At 43.1% G+C, this 25644-nt stretch overlaps 1 protein-coding gene across 1 annotated transcript; it reads right to left on the bottom strand.

Annotated features, from left to right (window-relative positions):
- Window positions 1–8479: 8479 nt before the first annotated feature.
- LOC307235162 (transmembrane protein 255B) lies at window positions 8480–24421 on the bottom strand. Its single transcript, XM_080007161.1, has 9 exons — window positions 24361–24421; window positions 22347–22486; window positions 21753–21815; window positions 17477–17566; window positions 15827–15907; window positions 13912–13997; window positions 13500–13659; window positions 9921–10016; window positions 8480–8608 (listed from the first exon to the last, which is right to left on the bottom strand). Exons 1-9 carry the CDS (start codon window positions 24401–24403, stop codon window positions 8486–8488), a joined length of 882 nt encoding a protein of 293 aa, XP_079863287.1. The 5' UTR covers window positions 24404–24421; the 3' UTR covers window positions 8480–8485.
- Window positions 24422–25644: the final 1223 nt, after the last annotated feature.

The following is a 25644-nucleotide window of genomic DNA, read 5'->3' as shown; positions in this document are numbered from 1 at the left end:
TGTCTCCACTGGCTTGCCTTCTTTCCATAGTGCATCCTGGTGCCTTCTCTTCCCCAGGTAAACAACGCGCACGCACCCGTCCATCCACATGATGTAGAAGAAAACGTGATTCATCAGACCAGGCCGCCTATGCAGCCCCATATGCAGCAAGCTGTGATGTATGTGACAAATTACCTCTTCAACTTGAACTTGAACATGCACTGTGTTCTGACACCTTCCTATCATAGCAGCATTAACTTTTTCAGCAATTTGTGCTACAGTAGCTCTTCTGTGGGATCGAACCAGGCGGGCTGGACTTCGCTCCCCAGCCTTGGGCGCCTGTGACCCTGTCTCCATCTCGTCAGGACGAGATGGTCAATGTTATTCACTTCACCTGTCAGTGGTTTTAATGTTGTGGCTGATGGGTGTAAGTCTGCAACATAGACATAAACCTATCGTGATGTTTTTTGTTGTTTTTTTTTTATTAAAAAAAAAAAAAAAGCAGCACAAGGATTTGCACAAGCTGTACGAGTTTGGACTTTCTAAACTGCCGCTTGGATCCAGTTTTCAATATTCAGAAGTTGGAGGCCTCAATCGAATGTAAGGGGAAAAAAGTTCAAAGTGAGATTCACCGTTGCTTGGATACCAACACAGAAACTATTTTATCGTGAAGTATCAGTTTGTTTTGGAAGGTAAAGGGATGTCTATGTCTTAGGATCAGCAGCATTTTCTTGTCTGAAATGTCGCGACTCTCGCTCTTCCAAGCTCTACAAAAAAGATGGCGTCAATAGGAAAAAATGACTTTCTGCTCTGATGCCCGTGCCGTGTTTATTCAAACCCAAAATAGATGCTCAGGTCAACCTTCAATTTAAATGACGGTGTGTGTACAGTGTTCTTGACAGTGCTGTACCTGGCCTCCCAGCCTTCAATGCTGCTTGCACAGCTTTGCTTTTGTGTTCGGGCAGGCCGTACTTTCCCACGGTTCGTCTCCACACAGTGGTAGATGACAGACGTGCAGCCTGGCAGGGGGGAGAAGACATCAAAACTGCCCGGTCTGGCCGGGTGAGAGATGGTTAATGGTCATTTTTGGAACCTCTGGCCCCAACTCGTCCCCTCAGATCACCACGTGGCCAGAACACACATGCTCCTTTCACTCCTTTAGGAGGTTAATGTTAATTGATGTGCCGCCCCTGTCCAACGGCACATCTTCATGATCGACCTCCCCAACCCGCTATGTGACCATAAAGGACCATTGACACTTGGCGAGTAAATTAGAGGTGGACGTAGGGAGCAACACTAACACTTTGTCTCCTGGTGCAAATTGCCTGAGCCGAGCCCCTCTGTTGTATAACCGGCGCCAACATTCCTGAGCCTGGAGAAAATTCCCCTGTGACCAGCACCCCATCGTGTATAGCTTTGCTCGCGGGTTCATAACATAATGAACTTTGTTCTTACTGGTGCAAGGCCCTTCCTCCCCGTTAACTTTAATTAGGGCCAGCACCCCCTGGGGTCTCCTGCCGAAGAGGAGTTCAAAGAGAGAAAATCCTTCCAGGACTGAGGCACCTCCCGCACAGCAAAGCGAGGGTCCAAACGAACCATGTTCTTCAGCGTCTTATTGAACCGCTCCACCATGCTGTCAGTCTGGGGGTGGTACACTGGTCCTTCGCAATCCCAACTCGGGAGATGACCTGAAACAGTGCCTGCGCCACACTTTTGGCCGTAATACTGCGTAATGGCGCCGCTTCAGGGTACCGGGTTGCATAGTCCACTAGGACAAACACAAAACAACACCCGCGGCCACTGCTGCGCAGTTGGTGTCACGGGAGGACTAACTAATTGGCACTCGAGACACACAGCGCACCATTTACATACATCTGCCAATAGAAACGAGCTATTATCGCTTCAGTGTTTTGTCGTGCCTGAGATGACCAGCCATTGGGTTCTGGTGAGCCACCTGGAAAAGCATTTCCTGGCAGTTTTGCTGAACCAACAACCGGGTCATTTCCTCACCCAGAGCCAGGGGCCGGCAGCTTTACTGGCCGCCGCGGCATCACGGGAACTCACACCGGCGATGAAGCCGTCCAGCTGGCAGCCACGCAAGGCGCGCTCGTCCTCCAGCTCGCCGATACGCAACCGCAGCCAGCGGTTTGTCCCCGGTGCCCGGTTTGTCTTCCATGGCCCCTGTGGGAGACTCCGCCCACAGATATGGGTTCAGTGAGTGAGACGAAGACTTTCGGGCAGTGAGGTGCCGACACGGTGGGGTTTTTATCAAAACGAATAATCAAGGACTCGCTGGCCAAAACACAACAATAAAGAAATGTCTGATTTATGAGAGCCCGGGTCCGTGTGCCTCGCGATCTGGTCCAAAGGGATGCGGCTCCGGCACCACACGATCCCCACTGCAAGACAAAACAACACATATGAAAACTCTCCCAGCGGGGTCCGAGCACTCAGTGCTAATGAGCACAGCGGGGCATGGTCCTGGAGGCACTGACAAGTTTACACTAAGATTCCCGGTATTAGGGATTAATATAAAATGCCTCACACACATGTACATGTTGTTTGTTTCTATGTTTATGGTTTTCCATCTACATGTTTGGTTCTATGGTTTTTTTTTTTACTACTCTTGGAGAAGTAATGATGATAAGTTGTTTATAGAACCAAACATGGTAAGACTGTCTCCAAAGAGGGGGGTTGGTGGTGGTTCTGTACAACATAAAACTGTGCTCTTGTCATCTCACAGGTCGTCCACAGGACAGAGTTATTGCAGCAGTTCTTGATGATTTAAGATTAATAAAGGGTTGCATTGCAGGTTGAGAAGTTGAAGTCCACTTGCAGACGAACTCTGTCCTGGATGCAATGGCATAAAAATACTCTGTATTGTATGCCCAGCATGCTGACAGCACAGGTTAAAAAGAAGAAAACTATTATAAATAGATAGATAGATAGATAGATAGATAGAAATATTTAAAATTAAGATAAATAAATAAAATAGCTCACACATAAGGAACTGTAGTAAATGTCACATGCCGGTGAAGACACGTGACGTTAAACTGATTTAAACATTTATCCATACCCTAACTTGCCAGCTTTAACCATGTGACCGCAAATAATTTGCTAAGGAAACGGGATACTGACAGAATATGTGGAGCGTGCATGCCAGGAGGCCCCGAGCTGCAGCCGCTGATTCTATGGGGGACACTGTAGATCACAGGGGTCAGCGTTGGAGCTGCTATGGAAGTGAGGTCTAAGTCTGTAGTTAACTTATAAGACCTCTACGACCTTATTAGTCAAGTATTTAAAAGTCCAATTGTAATACTTGTGGCTCTGTAAGCAAGCAATTGAAAGGGTTTTATGTATATTTTCTTTTTTTTCCGTTTTCCCTCCAAAAATCAGGTTGAGGTTCAGGTTAAAATTGGTTCATTATATTGGTTCATCTTCGACGCCTTTAAAAATCTGTCTAAGTTCTTTTTATGTGTATTTTTGCAGGTATATCGTCATCCCCTCACTCCCAACCATGATATCTGTGTTGTTTGAGTGAAAATATCAGTTGTCCTCGTCTCCATCGAAACAGGACATTTCTCCATATACTGTCAATTTTTTTTAACCCATTGACAATGACAACCACATGTGCAGTGGCGTAGTTAGGCTGCTCTAATGCATCAATCAAGTGAATTTCAGATCTCGAGTCTTTTTCAATTGACGGGGACTGGAAAAATCGAACAATCCCATTTTATTTAGCAACCGCTGCACTGTGAACTGGCAGATGACCAACACGAGACTGACACGCCAAGACAACGTCTCCGGAGTTTGCCGTTTCTGGGAAATGCTTACGGCCTTTTTTAAACACCAGAGAATGTTACGGTGGTGGTCGAGGGCGGCGAAGTTAAATAAAGAGTCGGCGCACACGTCCCGCTCCACTTGTCTTCTCCCACCGCAGAGCCGGGAAAAGCACCCGCTCCCCTGCCCGCCCTGCGGACGTCCTCCCGGAGGCGAGAGCGTTCCCGTTCTCCTATGCAGCGAAGGAATCCGATCTCATTGTTTATAGATATTTAGGAGTCCCGACTCCAACTTTTTACGTGTCGAGGCCTCAGTCGCTTTCAGAAACGTCCGCGGCGGTTCGTGATTTCTCCGCGAAGCCTGTGTTCGGTTTGAGGGAGGCCGTGGTGGGACGTCTGGAGAAACGTGACTTTATTAGCTGACGGGATATTAGTAACATGGGTTAGAATCTGGCCGCGACGCCAGCTTCACTTTGGGTGACGGAGCTGAATCAGCTGAAGAATGATTTCTCCGTTTAGCTGTCACTTTATCTAAAGCTCTGTTCAGCACTCATTTCCACATGTGTTAAGCAGGAGTATTATGTGTCCCTTTTAATAACTCCCTGTGTTTTTCACCAAAGCCGAGGGGGGCTTCTCGCTGTAGTTGCCATGGCTACTAGAGATATATGTTCTGGGACATCTTCATAGGGTCTGTGGCTCTAGGACCACAGCTTTTCATGTCCCAACCCCCCCCCCCCCGAAAGTGGCTTCCACGTGCAGACGCAGACGGAGGGCCGAGCTGCCGTGCCACGAAAACACAGCACGAGTCTGATTTAAAATGGGATAAAACATCAAGGGCCCTTGAAATCCATCAAATTATATTCAGAAATGACGTTCCCTTTTTTTTTATTTTTTTTTTTATTATTATTAATATTTTTTGGCCAACGGGACCTGCAGAATGCAACCCATTACACATGCAAGACCCGAGAATGTGTGTGAGTATGGACAGCGCTACAAAGGGTTTCACACTGGGGAGATTTTGACTTACAGGAAGAATCTTCACAGAGTTAATTAACATCGGAAATGCCCTAAGGTAACGGACCGAGGATGTTGAATATCAGACGCTATACACGGAAGAAATTCCATGTGTTCTGCCGAAATGAGGGGCCAAGCTACCTTGAGAAAACCGACAAACTCTGCGGGCTCGGCGTCTCCGGTGCCTGTGGTCCTGCAGCTCCGACCTCCTCGACTTGTCCGGGCGCGCGAGGACACGGCCGCTTGCGATGCGGAACCCCACAAAAAACGGCGTGGATGACGAGTCACGTTTCATGCCGTTTTGACCTCTCCGGCGACAACGGCAGCGACGGTTACCTCGTTACCTCGTACAGACGCGGTCAGTCAGTCGTCCAGGAGCCACCGTACCGCGATCCGGTGTACTCCCCCGACTTCACCCCCACACGCAGGACGCACCTTGAAGTAAAGTACAAATACTCTTAACGCAAATGTATGGGAAAGTGCCACAACGACATTTCCTCTTAAGTAAATGTCTCGAAGCTCTTCCCCTGATTACTGTCCACTGCTGCTCAGTGAAATCCAACCCCCCCGCTAAATGAGTGGGGTTTCTTTCATTTGTCTTGGAGTTGGATGAGTCTTCCATTGAACGCTGTCTCTCCGCCAGGTTGTTTCACCGTTTTTTCACGTTGTAATAAACCGGAGGAAAACTGCTCCTTATTTTGGGGGACCACGGAACTGCCTTATACCTTCACCCAATCTCCATAAAATGAATTATCATCACAATTATTAGCTCATATTGCCTGAAGAATAGCAGGGGGTCGTCGATTTTCCTTGTGACCTTCTGACTCCGGCATCCACCGCGGCCTGTTCCAGATTATATTATTCCTCCTTCTCTCCTAAAAGGCGCCTAAGGCGACCTCAATTTGAATTTTTTAAAGGGATCCTCCACGCCCATCTCTTTCGATCGCTCACTGTGATTATTGTTGACGTGATCTGTTTTCCTGACGTCCTCCAAACAGGAAGCGTGCGCACGGAGGCGGATCGTTTCGAGCGCCACCGCGTCTCACCGCGTCTCACCGCGTCTCACCGCGTCTCACCGCGTTGCGGCACCAAGCGAACATGGCTCATTGACACCATCGGTTTTTTTTCGGGGGGGGGGGGTGTACTATTATACTGACTGGTTGTGTACGAATGTTTTTCGAAAAGATTTGCGAGGATCAAAATGTCTTGTTGTGTATAAACCCCCGAGGTGGAGGCACCGGCTCCCCGACTCAAACAACGTCAACGTCAATGGACGAGAAAGAGACGTTGTCTTTTAAATCACTCCCAGATAAAAGCCGCATTAGAGCCGGTGAAGCCGGAGGAGGCGGCTCCTCCGTTCCCGCTGCTTTCCCTCCGGCTGAAGAAAACAAGCGTCCTCCGAGGAGCCAGCGTAGCTCTTGATTTCAAGCAGAGGTCAGACGACACGCAGGGTTTCTTAAAGCTCCAGGTGAAGCCTTAGTGTCGTGTAGCTTCCATCTTAATGGCGTTTCCCTGGCTCCAACGTCAACGTGGTGATGGTCGGCATGGCAACCTGACCCCTAACCACGTCGGGCGGAGGGTCGTGACAGGACAATACATCTCGTCCTCTTAGAAGATCAGGTCTTCTTCCTCCTCCTCCTCCTGCTCTTTCCCCTCTCCCCCTCTCCTCTTTCTCCTCCTCCTTATCTCCTCCTCCTCCTCCTCCTCCTCCTCCTCCTCCTCTCCTCCAATAAATCTTCTGTGATAATCAGTCCCCTTCCTCCTCCCCTCCTCTTCTTCACTCCTCTCCTCCTCTGCCTCTCCTCCTCTCTTCCTCATCCCCTCTTCCTCAACGCCTCCTCCTTCAACCCTCCTCTTCTGCCCTTCTCCTCCCCCTTCTAACACACAGTATTTCCTCAATTACCTCAAACTGTCAACAAGTTTGAAAAACGGTGTTAAGTCTGTATGATTTCATATTGATTTCACAGGAAAATAAAATTTGGATTCAAATCCAGCCGCACAATCATCTCAGTGCACATAGTGAGCCCAATGATCAGTCGAATGCGATACCTCTCACATATATTTGTACATAAAATCATTGCGTAAATCATTCGATTACAAGATAGAAAAACCAACAGTCAAAAATGGTACATTATATTATACACAAAATAACAGTAATATTTATATATGTATATATGTTTTGTAATGTAACTGTATAATACTTGTCCGTTGATTTTGCTTACATGTACAGTAACCAGTTTTTTTTTGTCACATGTTAGAGCAAGCCATCACATATACCATCATAATGATCTTGAAAGGCATCCATGCACCGTATTCAAACACACATACAGTATACCGCACAAGGAAACACACAGGGACAGCAATCTACTCCTTCAAGAGCCGGGGACGTTAATGTGCGAGATGTTTTTTGGGGTCATTTCGCTGTGTTATTTTTTTCTACTACACAAGCTTGCATTTTCATACGTCTCCGTTTTTCCACAATTGTTGGCACACTCAAATTGGAACTTGAAACGCAATCACTGAGACCAAATCCCTAAAACCGAGTCTGCAAAATTGCAAGCGCAATTTCTGCATCACACTCCATCCTAGATTCTAAATCACAATAAAAAAATAAAAAAAAACAGGCACAACATTCAAAGTTATAAAATCTCTTGTGCTCCTTTGAAAAGCAACAGCGCTTCACCATGCCAAGTTGTGAACATTAGTTGCCTTAATGGTTTACTTGGAAATCAGAGCACATCAACTGGTTCATTGACCACCCACAGTTTATTGTTCTATACCACCTACCATATTCCCCATTTCCTAAACCCGATTGAAGAGGTTTTGTTTTTTTCGGCACGGCGATGGACGGTGCTATGAGCGCCATCCCCTCGCATGCAGGCCTCTTCTCCAGGCGATGGAGGCTGCCCGCGGCGAAGTGGACGTGGGGGCTTTTTCGGCGGCTGGACCCATGGTTCAGCCAGGGAGGACATGGCTTGTGATGCCGGTGAGGAGCTGCGGCCAGATCAAAATGGGAGCATTTGTTTTTATATTGAGCATTTGTTTTTGTCTTTTTATGTGATGAGCCACTTTGTTTTTTTGGGGTTTTTTTTTGGTGTGTCATTTTGATGCAATAATGGACAGAGATAAAACAGTTTGGAACGCAGTGTTTTTGTTAGAGACTTGTAGGGTTTTGCTTTTTGTGTTTGTTGTTTTGTGTTTAGAATTTTGAGGAAAAAACAAGCCAAACATTCAGAAAACATGTGTAAGCAATTCTGGAAAAACTTGTAAATAAAGGGAGTCATGAGCAGTGGTTGTCCTGGACCAAGCCAATGCCAAAATCCACAAAGTTCATAACCTGGAAGTTTTCACCTCTCGTAATGAGAAACCAGAGAATCATGTTTTACGTTGGAAATGACAGCGTTACATATAAAAGTAACTAAAGTAATTTTACAGAATTTTGTATTGTGTCTATTTTCCATCTTGGATTCAGGAACGAGAACGAAATCTTTAATTTTTGTGACACTGATTGTATTAATTGACAGTTTTATACAAATTTGAAACGTGATTTAAATGTTTCGGGGCCTTGAGAGATGATGTCACGAGGCACTTAACAGCTTTGAGAACGCTGACAATTTATAAAACTTAAAGAAACACTGAGGCACATTCCCATATCCCATGCCGCTCATTTAAAAGCGGGAAGGTTTTTGGGGTTTTGAGGGTCTTTTGTGGCTTCAAGCGGAGAACCCCTGGACGTTGTAATGCATCAAGTTGCAGAGCGGAGCGAAGGGAGGAGGATTAGGCTCCGTGGTGGAGCTCTGAGGAGACGGCGCTGCTCGGGCTGTTGGGAAGGCCCCCTGCATGGACAGAGGAAAGAAAGAAAGAAAGAAAGAAAGAAAGCAAGAACGACAAAAAGAGACAGAAAGTAAGAAATATAAAATGTTTGAACACTAGAAATCAGTTCCATTGCCAGATAAACAGTGAACTTCACATGGAATGTGGCTCATTGTCTGATTGGAAACCTTCAGTTCATGTTCATTTCAAGTCAGACGGCAGCAAACATTTATTTGCCAATCTGAATGCTTCTCCCAATACATGTTCTACTCTATGTTATACATTTTGTTTGTGCGTGCGTGCGTGCGTGCGTGCGTGCACGTGTGTGTGTGTGTGTGGGTGTGGGCGCATGTGTGTGCGCATGGGCGGCAGGCGGGCATTTTTATAGAAGAGGAGTTCAAAAATTCCACAATAACACCATCCGCCCAAATATTGCTTTGAAGATCTTCACTGAAAGCAAAAACCGGTAGAAAATAAAGGGGGGAAAAGTGTGAACACGGATTAGTCAAGGTCAACTTTCTGAAAATAATTAGTTTGTTTAATAAAAATAAATGATATCGTTTCTCTTTTCACTGTCCCGCGCTGTTAAGCTGCTTGGAAATAAACCAAAACGCTGCACAGCTCATGGACGCAGAGCAAACACTTGGCCTTTCCTCCACATGAGTTTCTGTTTAATGCAGACTGTCTCCTGCACTAATGACCACATGTATAACCCCTGAAAAAAAATAGGAGGAATCCATCTGGAGGATTAGTCCAATAAAGGTTCAATGTCTTTGTCGGTGTCTTAATGGCTTGGCCTCATAAAAGTGGGATTTAGGAAAAAATCCATGAAGTCTCATGGCTGTCGAGAATTGGCAATAGGGCTGTCGGAAAAAACACTGCGAAAATAAGGAAATTGTCATTCAGACGATCCAAGGCCTCGTCCACACGTATATCGATTTTTTTGAAAACGCATTTTTCCCCCTCCGTTTCAAAAAAAGAAATCTCTCCGCCCACAGGCTAGGGGGCGATAATATGTCATAAAACGATGTGCGTATTGAGCTTCTCCTTCGTAATGTTCCCACACAACACTGTCGTAAAGTTGGAGAGACTTTGGAAGTTGGAGGGCGCCGCTTACACCTTCCTGACGCAGGTTGAGGTCCTGACGTCAGCGTTTTCAAGAAGCTTTGTTTTACCTTGTCCATGCGGACACAGGGAAATCAGAGTTTTGAAAACATCGTTTTTGTGTGGACGGGAGGCCCAAACACAGAGATGTGTACTGAAGTGTGTGTGTGTGTGTGTGTCTGTGTGTGTGTGTGTGTGTGTGTGTGTGTGTGTGTGTGTGTGTGCACTGACCTGGTGGAGCTGGTGAACCGTGTGTGAGTTTTCATTCAGCAGCAGTGGAGCTGTGGGAGAAGACATGCTGCTCTGGGTCACAAGGCTGCTCCTCATCTGACATACACACACGCACACACACACACACACACACACACACACACACACATTAACACGCACAATTACACACAGAACACACACACACACACACACACACTATATGTCAGTTTTTAAGTGTTGTATCATAAAGAGCATGGAAGCGCTTGAACCTTTAGTACTAAAATCAGTTTTCAGCGAGGTGTTTACCTTCCATTAAAAGAACTTTGAGTTGCTTATAATATATGAGATGCTGTACTAATAATGAATATAATAATAACTGTCATAATAAATGTCATAATGATACAAAATATTATCATTACTATATTTATTATGAGCAAATATGAACAATTTATATTTGTTATTATTATGATTATTATGTTGATGATTATTATTATTATTATTAGGAGTCCTGCCTGTAGGGCTGGATCCCCTATTGATATTGTTCCGGGAAAATTCTCTACATTTTGAAATCGAAAACTATTTGAAACAGAAGAACGGCAAAAGCTTTGAACATGGTTGAGTAGTAGTGGATGAAATTTCATCCAAATCGATCCACATACGGAGCAGAAATTAATGAAAAACCGACCAAATTTGATTGATGTCACAGACGCTGTCCAATGCATTTCATTTGGACCATGTCCAACTATGGATTTATGTGTATATTTATGTACTTTCTTGCCCCGTAGATGTCTATAGATCTGTTATATATCTTACAGATTATTATAGATATTTTATCTCTTTGGTCCCCATCACTTTGCCCGATTAATGAAAAATACGAATAACAGTAATCCACAAAAACTTGTGACCAGGTTGAGTCGAGTCCACTGAAATGTGCGATTGAGTGTGCGGACAAGATCTAGCGAGGCGTCGGAAAAATAGAAGCCGTGTAATGGTAATTACTCACAGAAATGCCACAACGTTTTTCGTATTTCATGGAAACGTAAGTTATGGAAAATGTGATCCAATGAAATTATGTGTATTCGACTGCTATCGTAACCATGTGACACAAACAGCCAATCATACAGCAGGAGCACCGGTCCTTCCTCCGCTCGACAGCACACAGCAGGGATGTGGCCCCCCGCAGCTGACGTTGCGGGGCTTCCTAAAACGTCCAATGCCAGCTAGAACTCGCACGCCCTCTCAAACCCTAGCCTGGCGTGGCCCCCCATCCCCGCAAAAGGAGAGAGATTTAAAAAATAATCTGCAATAGAAGAGAGTCCCTTGGTCTGCTCCAAACGTCCCCGCATATAATCACAGAACTTCGGAACCTCTGAAACCTGTAATACGTACCTAACATGACTAAACTGGACTCTGTGCATTGCTACCTGCAGCTATATTTATTATTATTATTATTATTATTATTATTATTAGTAGTAGTAGTAGTAGTAGTAGTAGTAGTAGTAGTAGTAGTAGTAGTATTATTATTGTTATTATTATTATTACTACTATTATTCTTGTTGTTATAATTATTATTATTATTATTATTATTATTATTATCATTAAAAACGCAAAAAACACATTACACAATCTATCTGCATTTGGCACATTAACAGAACTTCTGTTGTATTATTGTACATCTCATAGTAGCTTTACATTAATGGCTGTCAGTGATTACAAATCACTGTTTAGAGAAACAGACTGACCCACACAGACGCTGTCCGGTTGTATAACCTTGGTAAATGTACTCCTTTACTAACCTTTTCATGGTTGCAAATAAAATAGGTTGTCCAGAGTTAGGCCACAGGATTTCCCGCCGCTTTTAAGTCATCCACATCTGCCAAACCATTAATGGAATGTTTTGGAAAGTTTGGGGGCCCGACAGCATTCAGCCACGCAGCATTTGATCAACATGAGCGTTGTTCTTACATTACATTACATTACATTTAGTCATTTATCAGACGCTTTTATCCAAAGCGACTTACAATTGTTCAAACACCGACGGACGCAGCCATCAGGAGCAATTAGGGGTTAATTGTCTTGCTCAAGGACACTACAGCATGCTAGCAGGAGGAGCCTGGGATCGAACCAGCAACCATTAGATTACTAGACCACCAGCTCTACCTCCTGAGCTACCACCCCCCCCAAATGATTCTTATCTCGCCCTTCTGAGACAGTGATTCAATTTGCATTCGACCGCAGTGCAACACGCGGTACAACAATGTAACTGACAACCACACCCTGTGTGGCCTGTGTTGCATTGATTTATCTATACTTTGCCCGTTTTGCCTATTCCTCAGTCAATGGCCAAAGCCGTTCACCCCGACACTGTGCTTGTGTTGGCTTTTGGAGAAGGACGCTGAGGATAAGAAATCCCCAACGGTGTGTGGGCTTTTGGTTTCATTGTGCTATGAGAGGACTCTTGGAGTGTGGAATAAGGATAATAAAACATATTGCTATTCCAAGAGAATTCCATCATGACCTGCAACATTGGGGAATCAACACAAATTCTTAACAATCGGGTCCCGTGAGTCTCAAGGAGCGGTCGCAGGGTGTCAAAGCATCACAGCCGAATCAGACGAGAGCGATTCCAGGAGTCTATTAACACTTCTCTAGGCATGAAGCGCGAAACAGGCAGCGACCACAGCACAACACTGCCCTGATGTCATCGGTGTTAGTTCACTGATTTATTCTGTGACACATAACATATGGCCAGGCCCATTTTGGGTGTTTTTGTCTGCCGTGGTAATTACTGTTGGACCATTATGTTATTTCAACATTGGAAACAGATATTTGATTGAAAATGAATCAAAATGATCAATGCTCCCCATCCCACAACAGCACACCGAGCATCTGACCAACACATCTTGACGCCACATGCTCTGAGTGATAAACATTTGCCATTTGGTGTTTGAAAGGCAATTTAAGTATCCATGTTTTGTGTGAAATCCCTATTGAAGTTTAGCCTTTTTGCATTACATGTGTTTCATCTGTCACTAATGGTTGTTTGTTTCCAACTGGAAGGATTGGATATTTTCAATTGTATATAAGCACCGTGATGGTATGATCCTGACCAGATTCCCCATGGTGTCTGGAAGAGGGAGAATTTGGACACATGGCGGCAATCGTTTCAACCATAACCACGTGGTGAAATGTGCATGTCCACCAAAGGAAAAGTGGGTTAAAAATCCCTAGCACAGAAAGCTCTGCTCTCGAAAAGGCGTTGTCAGGTGAAGTGTCGGGTCAGATTATTAGATTACTTCCCAGAAGCCTAGAAAGACTTCACTTCAACAAAACATAACGTTTCCCTGTGCCCGAGATCTGATATGAAATGATTCAAGGAAATTCTGGCCTGGACTGTGTATCTGACCAAATTTGTTATATTGTTATTGGATAAAAGTCCAAACGGTATGACACGGTGGGTTGACATGGAAGAAAGGCTGTCAGGTTCAATGATGTCCGGACTTATATGGCCCTTACAGTGACAGCACCGCTTAGCTGTTTAGCTGTGAAAGTCTAGGATCGTGCATTTTATCACATGCCACTTCAACTTTAATGTTTTACCAGGTTCTTGATGCTGCCGAGCACGGCCATGGTCACTATGCCCGTGAGGAAGGCCATCAGGTTGAGGCCGGTCAGGGTCCAGATCAGAGTGTAGACGGTCAGCACATCCTGGCAGCCCTGCACACCCACAAACTCATAGTAGTTGTTCAGGTAGCCTCCACTGCAACACAGGGAAATAGTCTTTTATTTCAAAGTTTTCTTTTCAGGAGCGATAGGAGGGTGTAAGTCATTGTTGAGTAAATATCTTGTTGAACAGTTCAGACACAGGAAAGTATTGGGATTATTTTAGGTAACATTTACCATATTACAATATAAGAGTTATTAAGGGTAATAAGGGTAATTATAAGGGTTATTTGTGATGGTGATGATAATAATGAGGAGGAGGAAGAAGATGTTGACAGGATTGTCTCACTTGGCACAATCATACAGATCACAGCAGTAGCAGGTCCCACTTCGTACCATCAAGCTACAGGACTCCTGGAGATTCCGACATGGGACCTGCAAGAGGAAAACAATGTTTACAGCAGCAAAACAAGCAACATGGGACAACAGTGGTGGATAAAACTCTCCACAGTTAAACTGTAAAATGACCCCAGAGGCAAAAAAGAGCAACAATCAATGCATCAATATGATAGTGAGATATCAAGCAATGCAAAATCGTTACAATTCAGATGTACAAGCAGGACTTACACCGATCAGACACAACATTAAAACCACTGACAGGTGTAGTGAATAACATTGCTCATCTTGTTAGTATGGCACCTGTGAAGAGGTTGGATGTATTAGGCAGCAAGGGAATTGTCAATTTGTGAAGTTGATGTGCTGGAAGCAGGAAAGATGGGCAACATAAGGATCTGAGCGATGGTTTCCCTTTGTGAAATTGTGATGGCTAGACGACTGGGTCAGAGCATCTCCAAAACGACAGGTCTTGTGGGGTGTTCCTGGTATACAGTGGTTAGTACCTACCAAAAGTGGTCCAAGGAAGGACAACCGGTGAATCAGCGACAGGGTCATGAGTGGCCATGGGCATTAATGCACGTGGGGAGCGAAGTCTAGCCCATCTGGTCTGATGTCACAGAAGAGCTACTGTCGCACAAATTGCTGAAAAAGTTAATGATGGCTATGATAGTAAGGTGTCATGACAAGAAGTGCATCGCAGCTTGCTCCATATGGAGCTGCATACCTGTAGCCGCAGACTGTCAGAGTGCCCATGATGATCCCTGTCCACCGCCAAAAGCGCCTACAATGGGCTCATAAGTGTCAGAACAGGACCATGGAGCAATGATAGAAGGTGGCCTGGTCTGACAAAATCATGTTTTATTTTTCATCATGTGGATGGCCGGGTTCGTGTCCATCGTTTACCTGGTGAAGAGATGGCACCAGGATGCACTATGGGAAGAAGGCAAGCGGGCGGGGCAGTGTGATGCTCTGGGCAATGTTCTGCTGGGAAACCTTGGGTCCTGGCATTCATGTGGATGTTACTCTGTCACGTACCAACTACCTCAACATTGTTGCAGACCAAGTACACCGCTTCATGACAACGGTATTCCCTGATGGCAGTGGCCTATTTCAGCAGGATAATGAGCCCTGCCACACTGCAAAAAATGTTCAGGAATGGTTTGAGGAACATGACAAAGAGTTCAAGATATTGACTTGGCTTCCAAATTTCCCAGATCTGGATGTGCTGGAACAACAAACCTGATCCATAGGGACCCCACCTCGCAACTTACAGGAAAGAATCTGCAGCTAACGTCTTGGTGCCAGATACCACAGGATACCTTAGGCCTTTTCGCACCGCAGGAACTTTTTCGTAGTTCTAAGAGCTTTTTGGAGGAACCCTCCCTTTTTTGTGTTTGCACTGCAGGAAACTAGGATCGTAGATCTTAGAACTCCAGGAACTTATTTGCTCCTAGTCCAGAGCAGGGACTGACTGGCACAAGAGGAACCATCCGTGACTTAAGTGCATGGTGACGTGCCAGACGTGAGTCCATGGTCCCTCGCCCCGGCACACTGAGGACAGCCTGCCTGGTCTAGTCGCATCGCTCTGGGTGCGGACCAGCTCACGTACACTCAGCAGTAATAAAAATACAAAAAAAAAAATGTTTTTATTTTAGATGTATTTATGTCATTTATTTTATTTTCCAACATTCATTGAATAAATTAACATGCACCCCGTAATCCCCGCGCAGTGTCCCAATGTGGTGGTTTTAATGTTGTGGCTGATAGGTGTATATCCTGTCTTTACATGCCATTATATCTGAATATTCACTTTATTATATATCAAGTAGACTCATATCCCTAAGATGTCTATACCAAACGGAACTTACAGAGGCGTGGTAATTCTCATAGATGTAGCTGCTTCCACTGGTGTAGAACTGACATCTCCCTGCTTTCACAGGTCGAATGTCCTGGCAAGAATTAGAAGAAAACAACTGTGCATACAGGGTTTTATTTCCAAAACAAATTATTGGGATTAGGAGACGGTAATTAACCAACATTTTATTCATCATTAAATAACTAGATTGTACATTCAGCACGCAGAACAACATAGTTTGATTCTAAAAGGAATTTGTAAATAGTAACCAATGGCTTTTTCTCTTTATGTCAACAGTCATTTAATCAGAATCTCATTTTGCCCTTCAATGTAGGAACAAATTTACAAAACAATTTCATAAAAATGCATCATCATCATTTTGCAAGAGTCATGTTGCCATTTTGCAAACCAGACACTTGAAGCAACCTGAAATTACCATCCCTTTTTGGAAAAAAAAAAAAGGGATGGTATTCAAAATACACCTGCAAAGGATATACCGTCACTCAACCATAGCAGCCAATGAGCTGTTTTTGAGGCAATGTATTCCATAGTGAGATGCACAACACATCAATTTGTTGAAGTATTTATTGGAGTACTGTCGAGCGAGTCATTCAACCGACCACCGACATAGATAAGGTCTTCAATGCTGCAAAGGAAGATGAAGACTTGTTAAAGAAGATCATCCAGACTGGCCTTCCAGGGGAAATCCAAGATGCAGAAGTTGCCAACAAGATCTTCTGGCGGCTGCCATGGCTCCTGTTGGCATGTGACGTGATATCTTTTGAAAGAAAGATCATTAGGCCTTTGATGAGATCGTGTAGAAAACTCCCAAGCATTCGTCGGTGGGTCTCCACTTTGGATCAGGACAGCTCCAGTTCCATTTTCCGTCAGTGGTAGAGGAATTCGGTTCAAAGTGACAGAGTGCAGAGCACTATTAAAGCGGAGTAGCTCCAACGATGACTGTGTGAGTCAGAGAGAAGTTCCAGGCAGAAGAAGCCCAAGGCCTCAATGCAAGGGACAGAAGACAGATCAGGCAGAGCTGTGAAGACCGACGCCCCTTCACTTTCACTGTCATTCCTTCTGCAGTCAGTAGACCCTCTCCCTTTGCAGGCCCATATGCACATGTGTGGACTGTGATAGAACCCTTATTTCTAGCTCTGTGTTCAAAGCGGTTCATTGCAAAGATATTGACACCTAAAAACCAAGGATGGCCAAAGGAAATGAAGTGAAAATACTGAGCAACTGAGCACAAGCACAAATGCAGCTCGATCTCGCGTGCACGCTCCTCCACTGCATCCTCTCCAAGTGTATTTTCCTTTTCAGTTGGAGGAGTAATCACTTCCAATACACCACTTTATAGCGGTTGTGTTTACTTGAAATGATTCACATTTTTTATTCTGGAAGCAATTGAAGAGAAAGCGGTAGAACCTCGAGGGACTCTGCTCATGGGAATTTTCATTGAAATTGAGTTCAAAATGCGAATGTAACAATTCCAATGAAGCTACAATTTTGCTTATAAAGGTTGAGGTAACTGAAGTAACACATACTTGCACATACCGGAGAACGTGTCACCTTCTTCGAGAAACCATCGTGTCCCCGAATTATTCATTTCAAAATGACGAACAGCTTCTTTTCCAACAGGGTTGTGTTTCGGGAAACTCACCAAGTTGAAGACAATGAAGACCCCGTCGATTACCAGGCACAGAAAAGAGGCGATGATGCCGAAGCTTAAAAACACTATGGCAGCGGTCAGCTGGGTTGGGATAAGAGATACAAAGGGAAGATAAAATCGCAAATTCCTTTTGAAACCACAATATACTCAATCACACAGAATGACAGATAAGTGTATGGTGGCAATGGGAACGCAGATAAAAAAGCATTGTTGGTGAGCTTGTTGGGTGGCAGCTGTGAGCTGTGGGTGGAGTGACTGTGACAGTAAATACCCGGGTAAAGACTTGCACATGGAGGTTGGCAAATCTGTGGTGAGCTTGGTTTAACCAGCGCAACAGAAGGTCTATTTATATATATGTGGAGGTTTTGAGTCCCTCAACAAAGAAATAGAACAGCCCCAGAAGCCTGTTTAAAGTTTGAATGTTTAGATATCCAGTCGCATTAACCTGAGAAGAACACTCAGTGTCATCCCTAACCATTGCTTTTCTCACACACTTGTTTCACATTTCATTTGTTTTATGTCTTCTCTGATATTTTCCATATTTATCGTCTGGCTGACCTTTTTAGGGAAATAGATTATATGAGGATCTAAGCATGAATCCCTGATCAGACCACAACTAGTTGTGAAACAACGATCCACCGATGGGAATCCTTTTCTAAGGATTAAAAAACTAATTCCCTATTTCCCATGCTCTTTTATGCTCTTTTGTGGGCTGGGTTTGGCGTGGCCCACCCAGAGATACTGCAAGCCTTTGCCCACCCAGAGGAATCATCTGCCCATCCAATGAAAACTCTGAAAAAAATCCCTGTTACATACTTGTCAACCCCCCTGTTTTTCCAGGGATTTTCTCATATTTTACCCTTCTCTCCCACTGTCCTCCCATTTGAATATGTTCCCACCACACCTGCCTCGAGTGCACCCCAGCACCCTCCTGGTTGCATTCCTCTCCTTTCCTCCCTCATTTTCTGCCATAATTATGACAGGAAGAGGCCACGTGACCAGTTGTAGTTCCAGTTTTTCTGGACCTAATTCACTGGTTTTCAATATATGTTGTCATCCAGTGTTCATGTTTTTGTGTAAATGTTGTTTGTTTCTATGTTTATTTGTCTCACCGTGGTGATTCTCCCCCTCTTGGAGTAGAGCTCAGTTGTTTATAGACCCAAACATGATAAATAGTTCTCCAAAGAGGGGGGTTGGTGGTGGCTCTCCATAACCAAAAACTGTGCTCTTGTCATCCCACAGATCGTCCACAGGACAGAGTTATTGCAGCAGTTGTTGATGATTTAAGAATGAATAAAGAGATGCATTGTAGGTTGAGAACTTGAAGTCCACTTGCAGACTAACTCTGTCCTGGATGCAATGGCATACAAATACTCTGTGTTGTATGCCCAGCATGCTGACAGCACAGGTAAAAAAAAATGAAAAGGTTCCTGTAAATCTCTCGTATTTTTAACCTCTCAAATGAGAATTAAGAAAAAGGTTGGAGCAGATCAGAGCGATCTCCGCTCCGATCCGGGAAATCGCTTAGTGAAAAGCATTTTTCAAATCAAACCATATTAAAAAAAGTGCGTTTTTATTGTAGATGTAGATGTTGTCGATGAATTGAATGAAACAACAAAAGCCCTGTGCGTAACGGGGAGACCTTCTCAGTTTCTCCGTCTCCGGCTAAATGAATTTTTCGGCGTGTGATTGGATAGCTCAACAATGGGGGAAACGATGGCCAGAAGTGAAAGGGAAAACAGATGCTCCACAGATAGAGATGGTTGGGTATTGTTGAGTGATGTAACGGTTTGGAAATGAGGTCTGGTTTGGGTTGCATCAAAAGCGTCTCGGCAGTAAGTTCACCGATGTCCCATTCGCACAAAATGGAAGGAAAACTGGACCAAGACTCAAAACCCTTTTCGCTATTAAAGTTATTGTGAAGTTTACTTTGCTGCACATCATGGCCATTGAACTCCCAGACACTATGTAAAACACTATGTAAAACACTATGATATAACTCATTTTAACATAAGCAGGCGGTCTGTTCTCCTTTGTGGTGAGCACCTAGTCAGCCTGGGCTTAGGAGTTTTCTTCACAGCACATAGTCTAACTTGGGTAATAACACGGTTATTTCTTACTGTCAAATCTAATTTCTATTCCTATTTGTGCCCACTGTTACTTTAACTGATGTTAATGAAAAACAGAGGAAATTCTAAATCCCCTTTTCTATGTTGGCGACCGAGCCAAGCAGCAGGAAGTGTTTTTCGAGGATAACTCGTCAGCAAACATGATTAAAGCATTGATTTTAAGTGATTTTGAGTTTTGTTTAGTGTTTATTATTTGTACACCGACTGAAACCTCGGCAACCACATTAAGCTACGTATAAATACTCTGAAATTCCTCTGAAGGTTGAAAGGCCCTGTTTACACCTAGCATTAACATGTGTCTCGAGTGATCCGATCTCAAGTGGACAGATCTAAGTCCAGCTGTTCACACCTGGCATTATCATACATCACCAAATGTTGGTGCCGTGTTCATTGTACGCAGTGCAGGGTTCAGGCTGACCAGATGTATTTGGATTTGTACCACCACCGTGTGGACCACCCAATGTGGTCTCAGCGATCATGTTATTGTCAGGTGTAAATGGAGTCTTTGATCTGTTTTCCTACTGGAAGCCGTTGGAAAGCTGCTCTCATACCTGATAAATAACACGATATGAAGGTGAGCTGTCAACTCCAGGACTATTGACACTAAAATCTTCACGCCTCCATAATGGTATGAAATGTTTAATCGCCATACATATATTAACAATAATTATAGCTGGCCCTCTTAGAATTTGATTAATTCCTATTGTACACTGTTATTACTTTTGTACACTTGTGTACTTTTGTACAGGAGCTGTAATTTGTGTTCTGTTTCAACTAATAAACCTCAAGAGTCGATCAACTTTAAAGAAAAAACATGCACATGTTATATATCTGTATGGTGGTGTCAAATCAACCTTATCGAACACTAATGTTTTGGGCGATAGTATGTACTAAGGCTGTTTCAGAAATACATATTAAAGGTCATTTTTGTAAGGTATTGCAAGTATTGCCAGGTATGTGTTTTTTGTCCGGAAAGGTCCGGAAAACGGGGTCGACAGAAAACAATGCACACAAGAACAAAACAATGCACATTTAGAATAAAAAGCCTAAATCGTTGTTAGATTTGTTCAAGTCTGGAATCTATCTATCTAGAATCTAGAATTTGTAATCTGGAATCTGGAATCTAGAAACTAGAATCTTGGATCTTGAATTTGAAATCTGGAATCTGGAATTGGGGATATGGAATTTGGAATCTGGAATTGGGAATCTAGAATCTGATATCTGGAATTTGAAAACTGGAATCTAGAATTTGTAATCTGGAATATTGAATTTGTAATCTGGAATCTGGAATTTTGGAATCTGGAATCTGGAATTTGGACATTAGAATCTGGAATCTGGAATTAGGAATCTGGATTTCAGAATATGGAATCTAGAATCTGGCATCTGGAATCTGGAATCTTGAATTTGGAATCTAGAATCTCAAATTTGAAATCTGGAATATGGAATTGCTCATATATGGATTTTGGAATCTGGACCATGGAATCCAAAATTTGGATTCTGGAATCTGGAATCTAGAATTTGTAATCTGGAATCTTGATTTTGTCATCTGTAATCTGGAATTTTGGAATCTGGAATCTGGAATTTGGACATTAGAATCTGGAATCTGGAATTAGGAATCTGGATTTCAGAAATGGAATCTAGAATCTGGCATCTGGAATTTGGAATCTAGAATCTGGAATCTGGAATCTTGAATTTGGAATCTACAATCTCGAATTTGAAATCTGGAATATGGAATTGCTCATATATGGATTTTGGAATCTGGAACATGGAATTCAAATTTGGATTCTGGAATCTGGAATCTGGAATCTGGAATTTGGAATCTGGAATCTGGAATCTATATTCTTCTTCCCACGGGAAAGCAGCCGTCCAGCAGTCAACTCAAATGATCTTCACAGACATGTGCCTCGTAACAGCGCTGGTTTTGCCACCATTAATACGATTGATTACTGTAATTCCTCCTGTTACCTTGGTTAGATCCAAGAGACACTTTGAGGCACAACAAAAAATGACGTTTACCCCCAATTCAAACGACAGAAATGTCAAATCTGCCACATACCTATTATTGTGCAGTGCATATAAGTAGGATTTCATTTCACAAACATAAATCAAATGTAAACAAATGGAAGGGTACGACGTACCAGCTGCTTGCGGTTTTCTTCCAGACAGAGCCCAAGAACTCCCAAGAATGACCCAAAAGCCAGCTGAAAATAAAATGAAGTGTCTTAAAAAAGAAAAGCTGCTTAATAGAGTAACAATAATGTTCAGTAAAATGACCAAATCAAGCAAAGCAGAGTCAGAATATGATTAGTATTGTTTGTTTCCTAATGTAATTTGACTGAAATATAAAGTTAGGAAAAAAAAAAAAAACATCCACAACCTGATGTTACTCGAAAGGACATTTTGCCAATAAATGACAGGTACATTACAATATAGGTAAATAACTGAGGTAAATTGACTACTAGATATTATATGACGAGAAAAGGTTCATCAAATATATATCTTTCGAGATCAAGACATAATCCAAGTGCCATCTTTCATTAAAAAAAACAACATGCAATAAAGGTGATAAACATACATTAAGATCATTTTCAGGCTACATGGAGGAATTTGGCTGCAAGCAATTGTCATTGCGCCCATTTCCAAGCGATTTCCCCGAATGTATCTCCTCTTATTAGTGGTCATTGCACCTTATTTTTGGGTGATTTCCTTCATTGGATAGAGTTCAGACTCACGACAGCGCCAGAGAAGTATCCGGTGATGCTCAGGCTCTCGGTGCGGGTCGTTGTGTAGATTCCCAGTACAACCAGTAGCAGGGACAGACTCAGCATTCCCAGTAGCAGCCAGCGGGCTCTCCGGATCCTCACCACCATCACTGAATTATACAAACACATTTTATAGATATGTATTAATAACTCTGTCATGCTACGGCCCGGGAGCCCTCGTTCCACCAGATGAAATTTGATTATGAGCATCTGGCTCCAAATTGGGAAAATCTGTTACGGACCAAAACAACAAATTCCCTGAAAATAACAGTGGATTTCCCTGTTTGGTTTTGAATGTTTACCTGCTATATTATAGTAGGTACAATAGATATTGATATATTATACAAGATTATATCACATACACAATAATGTGATTCAAATTTAGACACGTACTTACAGTAACAGACGGCGGACGACAGACGCAGACTAATTCGAGAGCCTCCTCGCCGGCATATATTTGTAACATACCTGTCTATGGATACTCAGCATTTTACTATTTTTAACTTTTGATCGGATAATTAAAAGTCTGCAGGAGATAAGCAAACCCAAGAATGTGTTTTCCTGAACCCGCTGGCACTGTAGTTCTCTTAAAGGATTGCTGCGCTCATTGCAAAATGAATTATCGAATTACGCCTTCTAGGCTATAACAACAACTCATAAAAGGAGCTACCCCTCACTGCATATCTGCTAACCTGCTTGTCTGCGCTGCTTCGATAAAAAATTGCATTACCTCCAGGGGCGGCTGCTATTCAACCAGGACTGTCAACCTCTGTCGCTGTGCAATACGCTTGTCACTTTTACTCACATAGATCTGACTTTACCTATGTATACTGCTCTTATATTCTATTTATATTCTATTATATCTATATGCTATTCATATTTTTATATTGTATTCCTTATTTTTCTCCCTATTTTACGATAGTTTTTTTTGCATTACTGTTAATGTTTTCACTGGCGAGCTGACCTGACCTGATTCTCGTCCAGTACATTTCATTGTATCGTTGCGATGTGTTAACCTACATATGACCAATAAAACTGAAACGTAACTTAACAACCGCAACACCAACAATATGAGAACATTTCAAGTTTTCATTCGTAAAACTATGCTAAGTGATATATATATATATAACTATGAAATTAATATATTCATTTAGCATCCCTATTGCCTTCTATTAAAGTAAAGCAGTCGAAGTTTCATGTTGTGGATAAAAGCTGCTATACAAATAAAGGTTATTATCATTATCATTATTATTATTCTTATTATAACTATTATTATGATGATGATGATGATGATGAGGAAGAGGAGGATGATGATCATTTACATTTACATTTAGTCATTTAGCAGACACTTTTATCCAAAGCGACTTACAAGGGAGAATAACATTCAGCTACATTCAGATGACTATCAATCTATATTATTATCTATTATTATTATTATTATTATTATTATTATTATTATTATTATAACTATTATTATTATTATCATTATTATCATTATGATGATGATGATGGTTATTATTGTTATTATGATTAATAATTATATTATTATTATTATTATTATTATTAGTTCCCTGACATTGGGCTTGTTTATTGTTTGTTTATGCTATACTAGTTATTGACATTCATTTTGCCTTTATATAGGCCTATATTTTAATTGTTAATTAAAACAATATTTACAAGACAGTTTTAGTTGGAGAAAACCTGTATGCAACCTCAAGGAGTGTAAAAAAATAGCTACTCTGTATGAACATTGAAACTATGAAAAAGACATTTTCATTTCAAAAGCTTCAAATCTTTCATTTTAGAGGTCGCTCGTATCGCTTCCCTCATGATCTCCTATCACAAAAGGACAAATCAAGAGCATTCTGGGGCATTTTAAAATGTGAAATACAGTCATTAGTTTAACATTTCTTTTCCAGATAATACATTTTAACGTGCAAGTACACGCTTTTCCTCACTTTAACAGAACACAGAGCGTCCGTACCTGACTCCCTGCCCTTTGCCCCCGCAGTCCCTCCAGACGTCATGTTTGGGGACGGCGAATATATCCAGTCAAGGTTTTGGGAAGTAAAGATTTCCCTCCTTTGACAGCTCCCGAGAACGGATCCACGCTCACAAATCGCTTCTCACCCAATAACTCAGTGGATTGGAACTGGGCTTTTAAAAGGGAGGAGTTTAAGGCCCCGCTTGGAAACACACCAGCAAAGAAGTAATTCGATATGCTTACAGAGGATAATTCTCCGTGATTTCATTTTCCCTGTTTAAAAGTCAAAATTTGACATGTGGTTTAAGTTGAATATCAGTTTATGGTCAACGGTTATCGCTCATCTGATTATCTGGACTTTTTCTTTGTTTGTCTGCTTTTTTCAAACTACTGCAGCAACTCCCACGAAGGATCAGACACGGATAAACGGAACAGACGGACAGACAGACAGACAGATGAACGGACAGACGGACAAACGGACCGACAGACAGACGGAGAGACAGACAGTCAGACAGACAGACAGACAGACAGACAGACAAATGGACAGACAGACAGGTAGAGAGACATATAGACAGACAGACAGACAGACAGACAGGCAGACAGACAGAAAGACAGACAGACGGACAGACGGACAGACGGACCGACGGACGGATGGACAGACAGATAGACGGACAGACGGAAAGACAGACAGACAGACAGATGGAGAGCCAGCCGGACAGGCCGACAGGCAGAGAGACATACAGACAGACAGACAGACAGACAGAGAGACAGAGCGAGAGACAGGCAGACGGACAGATGGACAGGCGGACAGACATCCAGACAGACAGACAAGCAGGCAGACAGGCAGACGGAAAGGAAGACAGACGGACAGACTAACAGACAGAGAGACAGACAGAACGAGGGACGGACAGACGGAGAGACAGACGGACAGACAGACGGAGAGACGGAAAGACAGACAGACAGACAAACAGAGAGACAGACAGATAAACAGACAGAGGGACAGACAGACAGAGGGACAGACAGGCGGACAGGCAGAGAGCCAGACAAGCAGACAGAAAGACAGACAGACAAACAGAGAGACAGACAGACGGACAGACGCACAGTCAGACAGACAGACGGACAGTCAACCGAACAGACAGAGACAGACAGACGGAGAGACAGCTGGACAGGCAGAAAGGCGGACAGACAGAAAGACAGACAGACAGACAAACAGAGGCACAGACAGACAGTCAGACAGACAGACGGACAGACAGACAGACAAACAGACTGAGAGACAGAAAGGCG

Source organism: Zeus faber, assembly GCF_960531495.2.
Source record: "Zeus faber genome assembly, chromosome: 9".
Lineage (NCBI taxonomy): Eukaryota > Metazoa > Chordata > Actinopteri > Zeiformes > Zeidae > Zeus > Zeus faber.
The sequence above is the reverse complement of the archived record's forward strand: the minus strand, read 5'-3'. Positions and strand labels throughout refer to the sequence as shown.